At 48.8% G+C, this 10,933-nt stretch overlaps 1 protein-coding gene across 1 annotated transcript in view; it reads left to right on the top strand.

The window, feature by feature from the left end:
• DRC1 (dynein regulatory complex subunit 1) overlaps window positions 1-10,713 on the top strand; it is a 27,912-nt gene extending 17,199 nt beyond the window's left edge. The window contains exons 11-16 of the mRNA XM_019538115.1: window positions 2,030-2,119; window positions 3,692-3,778; window positions 5,532-5,740; window positions 6,321-6,464; window positions 7,896-7,998; window positions 10,527-10,713. Of these exons, the coding sequence (XP_019393660.1) occupies window positions 2,030-2,119; window positions 3,692-3,778; window positions 5,532-5,740; window positions 6,321-6,464; window positions 7,896-7,998; window positions 10,527-10,583 (690 nt within the window). The 3' untranslated portion in view covers window positions 10,584-10,713. The remainder of the gene's footprint in view (window positions 1-2,029; window positions 2,120-3,691; window positions 3,779-5,531; window positions 5,741-6,320; window positions 6,465-7,895; window positions 7,999-10,526) is intronic.
• Window positions 10,714-10,933: the final 220 nt, after the last annotated feature.

Raw genomic sequence — 10,933 nt, 5'->3', positions numbered from 1 at the left:
TGCCAACACAAGGAGCAGCACAGGAGACTGGATCTTTAGAGCTGCTTTCTTTTGTGCTCCAGAGAGCAACCATTCAAAAGCAGAGGATACAGAGGAGACTGAGGATAAAGAGAGGCCTCTTCAGCACATCTCCCTGAAGACTGTCAAAAAGATCCTGGAGCTCCTGTGTGATGAGTCGGTAAGTAGGGTTTTTGCTTGGGGGTGAGGGGGGGAGCATTGTTCATTATTTGGCCTTTGCCTACACAGGAAGTAGGACTGGAAGGGGCCACTGTGACTGCTGGTAGCCATGCAACAAGCATCTATGCAGCAATCTTGATAACAGCATTCTCTCTGGATACCAGACACCACCGCTAGACAACCTGATACTAGGAGCCCTACAGTATCACAGGAGGAGAGTTGGAAGAATCAGTACTTTGGTCACTGCCCTCGCAGGATTTACTTTAGGTCCAGTATATTAGGATTATCCAAAGAAGTAGACCCCTCCCTACAGGTTCCTTGATCTGAGACTGGCCTGCTTTTTTTTTTTTTTTTTTTGCCCACACCTTTACTTCTAGGGCAAAGGCTCCTGCTGCTGGCTTATGTGACAGTGCTGGACAGGTGAAATTCCCAGAGGAAGAATTCTTGGGTCTTTCTGTTGTGGCACCCTGCATGATGGGGCTTTGAGCCTTGATCAGGCTTTCAGCACTTCTAGGGAGTAGTAAGATATCTCAGTGGTGGCTTCTACCTTCGTGACATATCGCAAAATACTCAAGGGTTTGAGTGCCCTGCTGTCACTGAAGATGTTGCCTGGACCTCAGTGGGATTTCAAGATGTCAGGGCTTGAGCTTCCCCTTGGATATAGAGCCTCTATATCCCTGATATAGAATAGTCTTTGACTATTGCTCCCTGCACTGTCAAAGACCATCTGGTCAGGTGGGGATCATAGCCTGTCATGGCTGATGCTCATCATTGCACTACAAAGTGATTCCCTTGTGCACTGGGAGATAGCGATTTCTAAGATCACCCCAAGCCAGTGTTTGCCACCTCCCCTGCAGTTGTATGAACTCTTACTCATCAGGGGATGGGGCTGTTTTGCACTGCAGTTATGCCAAAGTATGCATAGCCCAGCAAAAGCCAGGTACTCTTCCCCATATAGATGTCTCTTTGTTACAGAAGCTGGGAAGGTCTGGGGCAGGAGCAATGCTGCAGTACAAACCTTGCTGAGAAGACCTACCATTCTTTAGGGTTTCTCGAGTTCCCTTGGTAGGAATGTAGGACAGAGGAGTGGAAGGCAAGTCCACTTTTGATTCAGCAAGTCTGGTCCCCTGCTGTTGCCAGTAATCACATCATGTATAGCTCATGCCTATTAGTAGCAACGTATCCATGCTCCTATGTTACTCCTAAAAGGCTGTTGTCTTTATGGGAAATGTCATCTGAGTACAACAAGGAAAATGTTTCCAAAGGAAAGGTTGTTCATCAAAGGTTGTTGCTGCAAACAAGCATTGACTGTAATGTGGTGGTTCTGAAACTTTGTAGACTCAAAGCACCCTTCAGAAAATGCCAGCTCTTAGCTTTTACTTTTTTAAAAATTTTAATACAGTAAAATAATAGAGCAATTTTTCTTGTAAACAGAACTTAAAGGACTGTAACAGGTGTGCATGTTTTTGGCATTATGACTTCCTATGTGAAACCTACAGTATCTTGTGAATCATATAGCTGTTTGCATACTGCAGCAAACAGCTGTAATGTCTTTCAGGAACTGATCAAATTGTTAATGAGAGATACCTTAAAACTACAACAATTAGGGTTTCTGCACCACTACTTCTATTGGGAGGCTTTTGCAGTTCCTCATGTCTCTCCCTGGTATAGAAACCCTATGATCCCAGCCTCAGTTTATCCATAGCCATGGGAACAGAGTTCAGCACGGCACACCCCTTACAGATTTTCCAGGACAAGTTCCAACCACTTAGCAAGCTGGGTTCTACATTTGAAATGTGAATGGAAGTTCTCAATCTGCCCTCTCAGGCTCTTCTGTGATTTTTGTTTCAAGGGCTTCCTCATTGAGAGCAAGATGCTAAGTCTTCTGCAGCCCCTGGATAGGAATGAGCGTACCCTGATGAAGCTGGACTCAGTCTTTATGGTCAGTTCTGCCTCTTGCAAAACACCTGTGGGTGGGAGCATGTTGGTAACATGCCCCTGAGGATTTGTGTTTGGTTCCTGGGGGCTGAGAGCCTCCCATGGTAATGCAGTGTCCCAGAGGCAGATCAAATGAGATGCTGTCTTAGAAACTTGCCACCTCCAAATGAGAAGGGAGAAGATATGGTCACTCACCATATGATTAGAGTTTGCTGGTGAATTTTGCTGGGTGGCTGTGTGTGTTCCTCTCCAGCTGTTCAGGTGCATTTGTAGGAGGGATGAATGGCAAAAGGGAGCAGAGATGCACTGTGGCATAAGCCCATTCTTCTTCAATATCCCTGTTATCTTCAGCTCGCTCTCTTGCGATCTCCAGCATGTGTCTTCACCTGTCCTCCTGATGCTTCTTGTCCTGACTGCCTGCTTCTGTTGAAGCTGCCTGTCCTGGCCTCGGATCCCGTTGTCTTGCATTGTTCCCCACATTTCCCTAGTCCTGATAAGCCCTATATCTTCAAGGACCTCATCCCCAATGACAGATGCCCTTTAGGGCTGTGCGAAGCTTCGCTGGCTGTTTGGTTTCAATGCTGTTTCGACTCGAGCTCGAAACAGCAAAATGAAAACGAAATGAAGGGCTTTGAAACAGCCTCAAAACAAAACAAAGCCACTCAAAACATTTCAAATTTTGAAGCAGTCTAATGGTGGGAGGCAGCGGAGAGCCAGAGCTGCGCTCTGAGCAACTCCACAGCCCCATGTGGCTCAGCCCTGCGGGGAGGGCAGCCCTGCTCTCCCCACCTCCCTGGATCAGCTCTGGTGCAGGGCCTGGGGGAAATCAGTTTCTGCAGGGGCCCATGCCCCTGGGAGCAGTCTGGCACAGCCCCTGCAGCCCTTCTGGAGTGTGGGTGAGCCCCTGATCTGCCTGCCAGATGACAGGAGGCTGGTGCTGCCGGCTGGAGCCAGTGGCAGCACCAATGTTCCCGGCACTGGCTATGGGCAAAATGTTGAAATAGCAAAAAAAAAAAAAAAAAAGAGTTTTGACAGAACAGAACAGTGCTTTCAAAACTAAACGAAATACTGTTCCATCAAAATGAAATGGAAGTCAAAGCAGAACATTGCTGTTTCACACAGGCTTAATACCTTCATCCCTCACTTATACAGCTCTCCATTTTGTATAGACCACTTTGCACTGCCTGTTCTCACTGAGGCTTATCTCCCCAAAGTCCCTTCTCGCCCCTTCTTCAGTGGGCTTCTCTTTTTATTGGGGGGGGTGGGCAGGGGCGTGTAGAGCTCAGCATCATATCCTTTTTTCCCCTCAGGCAGAGTATCTGCTGCCCTCAAGCTTCCAACACCTGGCAGCCCAGAGAGGGTCCAAGAGCTTGAACTGAAGCCTGGGCACACAAAATGCTCCATTGGGTCAGTGTGCCAGACCACCAACCCCACATCACCAGAGGGGAAGAGCTGTTAATTAAGCTTCTCTACATGGGCTGCTCCGAAAATGGGAGTAAATTGGGGTTAGACGGCCACAGATTTTTTTTACCAAGTGATGACTGGCACTTGGCATCTTTCCTCTGCTCCTCTGCAGGCTCTAGAAATTGACAGTGAAGCTGACGTCTATAGGCTAGTGGATTACTTCTTGAAGTTCAAAGCCCAACAGGATGCCTCCGTCCAGGTAGGAGAAACATGGACTGTGGGAAAGGGGAAGTCAACAGCTCTCTAAGAAAGGTCATGTTTTTAACTCTTTGCCATACAATTTGGTGAGTAGCACTAGACCCCACTATGGTCCACATTCAAACCTACTGTTGGGAGCTGAAATGCCAGTCATATCGGGATGGAGGAGCGGGGTCTGATCCATTTCTAACTAGGCTGATGTTAACCCAGGGACAGGCAAAAATCTGGCCTGTGGGCTGAATCCAACCTGACACACCATTCTATCTGACCTGCAGGGCTCCTAAAAATGTATAAAATAATATTTATCTGCTCCAGGCAGCCTGTCAAAGCTGACAGGAGCCAGGGGCAGTAGGACCCAAGGGGAGCCCAGCCCTGCCCACTGCGAGAGGGGCAAACTTTCACCCCTGGTGAAAGCACCAGCCCACCTCCTGTCTATAGGCCAGCCGACCACCTCACTCGCCTGTCATGCCTTTATGTAATAGTATTGAGATGTTAATTAGGCGGGAGGCTGCCAATTTTAAACCCTAATGTTTAGGGGAATACCCGCAGGTCTGTTCCATCCCTGCACAGTGGCCCAAGCCTTGCAAATGGCATCCCAGGCAGCTAAACTCAGCTGTACCTTTCACCTGCTTAGCTGTGGTCCCCATTCTGGGACCTTCAGCTTCCCCTTAGGCCCTGGCCCCATCTCATGCCAGCTGGGCACCTGAGACTCTTTGCTCTGGGCATCCCTTGTGGTGGGCCACCTTGGCCCTTCGACTCCCCGCTTTGGGTCCTGGCTCCAGTATGGGCCAACCAAGGGTCCTTTAGGACAAATCTAAGCCACTTGGGTGCTCACAGGGTTTGGGGTCCCCCGTTTCTGGCTCAAGTGCTTCGCAAAGCATGCCTGGCCCTACCGGGTCACTAACCTCAGCAGGCTCAGGTGCTTCAGGAAGCTTACCTGGCCTTCCCTGCATTATATAACCCACCCAAAGGTGGGGGCTGAGGTTAAGGCACCCTGGCTCACCTTTCATCAGGGAAGTGATCACTCCTGGCATTTACCTGGGGACTGCCGCATCACCAGCCACCCCTTCAGGCCTTCCTGCTCCAGCAGGGTGCAGTTTTAGGTCATGCCCAGGACCAATGAGGCCTCTAAGCAATCTGCATAGCCTCACCATTACTCCAAGGTGTTTCTGGCAGAGCTCAACAGAGAGATGCTTCTCCTGTGCTGGCTGATCATGAACTGCCCTCAGCTTGGGAAGCTGGGTGTTAAAATGGCCACCCTAATCAGGCACCTGCCCCTCCTTGGCCCAGTCCTTAAAGTGGTAGGTACCACCAGTGCCTTGCCACACCCACCCCTAGTCGTTTCACTCCCTTCTTGCCCTGCAACTGCTCCAGCACTGTGTCAGGGATTAGGGGGCGGGACTTCCAGTCACAAGGTGGTGACCAGGGGACAGGACATCTGTCAAGGGGCAGGGCTATCAATGCAGCTCTCGACAGCTTGCTAAAACTTGGTAGGTGGCCCTCCACCCGAAATAATTCCTCACCCCTGCGATAACCCCATCTACCTCTTTCTTTCGAGTCCAGTAAATGCTGGTTTCCAGCCTAGCTACTCCACTGGGGCTGGGGATGACTGGAAGTTCCCACTGTTTGCTGTAGGAGGCACTTACCTGCTGTGTGCGAATGAGAAAGTTAGAGTGGATGACCCTACTTGAAAACTGGCATTTGGAAGCCTTATGTGAAAGCAGTTGACTCCTGGTCTCTGTATTACCCCATAGGGTAAGGAGAAGACAGTAGAAAAGGATGAAGATCTCTGTGAAGAAACAGCTGGGGAAGTAGCAAAGGAAGAGGATGGCTCTACTGCTGCTTCAGAGGAGAAAGGCAAGGCCTTTCTGCCTTCAGCAGCTTTACTGTCCTCTGTGTGCCTCCACCCTGATGACATCCTCAGAGCTCTCAAGGCCTTTGTCCAGGACCTGCACAAGCTGAGGTGGGGACTGAGGTGTACTCAGAGATCCCTAGCTGGGACCAGAGTGGCTGGGCTGATCCATTTGCTGGTTGGCTGGAAAGGGGAGCATACAGATCACAGGAGAACAAGTGGTGTTGAAGTGGGGGAGGGAGAGGTGGTAGGATATGGCAGGGAGGGAGTGAGGCTGGGGAAGGCAGCTGAGGGTAGGATGAGTCTGGAGGATAGCAGTCAGGCCATGTATGTGCAAAGCAGGAGTAATTTATGCAGATGACATTGAGCAGAGCAGTGATGGGGCAGGAAATGTCCCTGACAGTGAGCAGAGGGTGTGATCTACCTAGATAGGAAATACCAAGAAAGGTTTGTCGGAGGAATAGGCAGTAGGTGAACGAAAACTGGAGGAGAAAAGCAGAACATTGATGGCAGGGAGACGGTAGGCTTCTTCAGGCTGGCTATGGACAGTGTCTCCTCCACTCATGCTTGTCTGCATGTCTGGGTGACCCTGGTGCACAAATGCACTTCGAAATGACAGCAAGTCAGGGGGGGCTGGGGCTTAGTTCCTACCCAGAACCCTGAGCCTCAAGCTTTGTTCTTTACCCTCTAGGGAGAAACAACCCCTGGGAAGAAGACTGTTGGATGGCCGGGACACCTCCACGGATTCAGAGTACTGGGACAACCTGGCGCACGTCATCCCAGCACAGAAGTTAAAGCTTTGGGATGCAATGGAGGCAGCTTTGGAGAAATACTAGTAAGAGTGGTCCAGGGATGGCCCAGGCAGGTCTGTTCTGCAGCATGTGGGCACCTGGATTTGTATTGCAAGCTGCTGACTTTGCCATTAGTGGTATGCTGTACAGACCAGCATGAGAGTGTGCACCTGGTGGCTTCCAGCCACCACCCTGTAGGAATGACCAGGTCTGAGGCTCCTCTACTAAATTGTGCCTGGGGGACCAGGCTTTTCTGGAATGTTGTGTCTCCAGTCAGCCTACAATAAGCTACAGATACTGTAGGCTGAAGCAAACAGGTGGGCTGGGTCCAGACTTTCCTTACAAACAGGTTAGCTCCCTTGGGTGAAGAACTTAATGAAGACAGACCTTGGAATCTAGCTGGGCAGGCCCTTGTTCCTTGCCCAATATTGGCTGCTGAGTGATGTGTGGAGGAAGCCCCCTCCATGGTAGGAGACATGAATTTCCATTTCTTTTACAGCCAAATATTCCTCTGGGTCTTTCTGATCCTTAAATATTCTGTAAGTTAAAGCAGAAGGCAGGGTAAATTTGCACATTTATAGACTAAATCAGACATATGTAACATAAATTTTCATAAACAGAGGGCTTGCTTCATTAAATGCTGCACTTCTTCATTGGGTCTGGGGTTTGTGCCCTGAGCTAATGATGGGATGGCTGCAAACCCAAAGCTGGGTGTGGGCCACTGAGCTTCAGGCTGGAAGTGCAGGCTTGGTTGACTTGAGAACTTTCGAGCAGCTGTTTAGTTAAGCTGTTTAGAACATGTTGCAAATAACACCAAGGTCACAGATTTGATCCCTGGTTGATCTCTTTTGAGGACCCTTCCAGCATTAGTTCTCTATGATATGATAATTAAAGCTTATATACGTTTCATTTAGTTAGGCTATAATGATGCAACTGTACCTTGCCTTCTTCCTGACTTCAGATTAACATGGCTAACTATCTCACTCTATGAGTTATAGGCCTGTCCAGAGTGTGACTGTGCCTGACACAACAGCATCTCTGTGTAAAGAACCTGACTTACATCATCAACTGATTGTGTTCACAACTGAGCAAGGGGAAAAAAATGGCCCTGTAATTAACTTCCTAACACCTGAAATGGAAAAGGAACTGCAGGTTCAGTGTTGTCATTAGGAACCTTGCCAGGGCAGTGTTGCTGACCTGGGAGGTGCTCAGAATCTGGTGCACATGGCACAAGGCAGGGAAGGTAGAGGGCAGGATCTGATATGTGGGTGGCAGTGTGTGATTCCTGGGCTGAAGTGTAGTTGGGCCATGGCACGAGTTGCCCCCTGCTCTAGTGCAAGATACCAAAGGGTCCAGGCCTATAAGGGGTTGAGAGTTGGGTTGTGGATATGAAGCACAAAGATCGCATTATGACAGGCACAGGAATGAAGGCTTTGCCACTCAAATGTTAACCCTGTCCTTTCCTTTCTGCAAAGCAACATTCTGACGCAGAGAATGAAGCTGCTCATGAAAAACAGCAATCTCCAGCAGCAGAATGCAGAGCTGCACTTGTTACTGCAGCAGTATTGTACCTCTCAGGTGAGTAGCAGAACTGAGGTCCCCTGGGGCTCTGTGCAGCTGCTAGTTGCAAGTAAATGCCAGGGCACTCAGGGCTCCTAGGCTCCATGCTGTGGAGGTTAGTGCCTAGAGGTGCCTGTCTTTAAGGAGCACGGTTGCCAACACAAGACATTTTTTACTGATAATTGTAAACTTTTTTTTTACCAACAAGCAAACTTTTTTACAGGCACATTTTTACTGATACATATTTCACATATTGGAAATGTAACTCTTCTACCAGGCCCTGCTCTGCTGCTAAGCTCCATTTTAGGCCTGCGTTCAAATTTAGACCTTTAACACTATATAAAGTCAAAAGGTTTGGTTGTCAGGAAAAGTTTGCAGTTAAAAAAAAAAAAAAAGATCTTGGGTTAGCAACTCTGTTTGACTGCAGCAGTGGTTTTATACCATGCTGCCCGCTCCTAATCACTCACACATGTGGATATCCCTGACCACCCCCTACACCACACTGTCCCCTCTATTTACCACCCCCCTTGCTATACCCACTCTGGCCCTGCTTCCCCATGTCCAGCACAGACACTCCCTGAAATAAGGCTACGTTTAACCCAGCAGTATTATAGGCAGCTGACAGGACTCAGAAGCAGCAGCAGCACATGGCTAGGAGGGAAGAATTCTAAAAAGCACAGAGAGAAAGCTCCCCGCAGGGTGCTGCACTCCTGCTCAGACACCAAATGGTGGTGGTGTGCTCTGTCTGTCCTTCAGTGGTCCACCCAGATTCTTTCCCACCAGAGATCTTCAATTAACTTCAACTGCTTAGAGGTTTTAAGGACAGCTCAATTTTTTAATGGACTTTACAGACAGGCTTTTTTAGCCTGAATTTTTTTCTGTCTATATTTATGGGCAGTTAGCAACCCTATTTAAGAGGTAGCCTGGGAGCCCTAAGCATTATAACTAGAGCTGGTGTTCTCAGGTCTTCCAGGCTCCCTATTAAATGAAATTGACACCCTTGTCCATTTCACTGCTCTGTTAGTAGAAACTGTCAGGAATATCACTTTACCAGGAGACTATGCAGAAGCCTGGAACACGATTACTTTCAAGGTCCACAATTCTAGGAAAACCAGCCAGGTCAGCTATTTCAAAGCTGTTGAGAACTGTGAGCCTAAAAAGCCTGAGAAACTTGCCTCTAAGTGGCTCCGGCACCACAGCTGGTTTCCCAGAAGTCCTAAAAGTCCTGGCACAGGGTAGCACTCAGGGCTTGCAGCTTTCGTACTGTGGAACTGCCTGCTTGAGAGCCAGTCAGCGTATGGAGCCCACTGGCTCTAGAGTCTTCAGTCTGAGTCAGGTCTTGTAGTGGGGCCCCTCCAGAGATGCAGACCGTGAGCACTTGTCCAGGATCATTGTCATTCTTGTTTCACTGCTGCTAAGAGTCCTAGTGAAACTGGCCAGCAGTTGCTGAAACATAGACATTAGGGGCTAGAAGGGACCTCATGAGAGGCCCCCCCACCCCCGCCATAGGCAGAAAGTCAGCTGGAATCAAGTGACCCCAGCAAGAAATAAATCCACCTGTTTTTTTAAGGAGTCCACAGTAGGTGCTGCATCACCTCTGGGGAGAGTTTGTTTCAGATCCTGGACACACACACTGTAAAGAACTTTTTTCTTATATCTAGTCTAAATCAGCCTTCCTGGAGTATATGGGCGTTAGACCTTGTTATCCCTTGGGGAGCTCTGGAATACATATGGCAGACACACCACTCCTTGGGAGATTCCTAATTGTTTCTGAGTTTCTGGTTCAAGGGAAATTTTACACATGTTGCTTTGGTCCTGATCTAAACTAAAACCATATTTAAAGCCAATGACTTCTCTCATGCACTGGAATCCCACATTGGCCAGTGGCAGCTCAGACCCAGGAGAGGCCCTTTGGTATGGACTGAGGTAATCATGCACATGCAGAATGGGCCAGGCACAGTAAGAGAGAAAAGTTCCCAACCATATATTGGCTTAGATCCATATAGCTGAGGGCCTCGAGGGGTCAGCTGTGGAGGGGAGAGGTGGGCAGTCTCCTTCCCATACCGTGCCAGGTCAGGAGGGTTCCTGGCTGCAAATCTGACATCATCCTACTTTCACTGGCTGCAGATTAAATTGTCAGGAGAAGGTAGAGTGAAAAGAAGGCCAAAGACAATTTAACTTTGTGATCTACTATGCTGTGGGATCACCTCCTGCAAAGTCCAGAGTCCCATTTGCTAGACCCACTTAAAGAACACCCCATGGGGGCACAATCTTGCAGTGACACAAGCACATGTGGGCAATGCAGGCCCTGATAGCACTTTTCCAACTCCCTGCTGCAAACAGTAATTCACAGTAGATGCAGCCATGAAAGATTTGGGACCTGGAAGGTTATATCCATTCCTCCTGACACCATTCCATAGTGCTGTTTCCTAGGAGCATTTCCAAGCTGGTTCAGGATGCGGGTGCCTGTCTCCAGCACTGTGCCATTGGTGGTACTGAACAGCAGGCTTGTCATTTCATGGTGGATATGACTTCTCCCTTTACAGATGAATGATAAGTTGCTGATTCCTCCTACCCAGCTGATGCAGCTGAGCCCACCATAACCATGGAAACTAGGGTGAGACTATCACCTTCATTTTCTTATCCTGTAAGTCTTCCCCTGTACAACAGTTTATCCTCTGGAGTGTCAGCTCGACAGGACAGGCAAGACTGTAATAAACCTCTCTTTACATCGCTTGGGGGTAGTGCTGTGTGTGATTCCAGGAACAGCTCTTCCTCCTTTCACCTGACCCAGAAATAGGCCATGGCTGGCTGGCAGCTCCATGCAGATCACAGCAGAGTCTAGCACTAAGGTGCCTCCCTACTGGCTCTTCTGGTATTGTGCTGTGTGAGCTAAACAATCCCATTCCCAACCTCGCTTCTCTGCTGAGTTTCCTATCTGGTTTTCTTTCAT

This window comes from Crocodylus porosus, unplaced genomic scaffold (genome assembly GCF_001723895.1).
Source record: "Crocodylus porosus isolate Cpor-Errol unplaced genomic scaffold, CroPor_comp1, whole genome shotgun sequence".
Lineage (NCBI taxonomy): Eukaryota > Metazoa > Chordata > Crocodylia > Crocodylidae > Crocodylus > Crocodylus porosus.
This window is presented reverse-complemented; position numbering and strand designations above follow the sequence as displayed.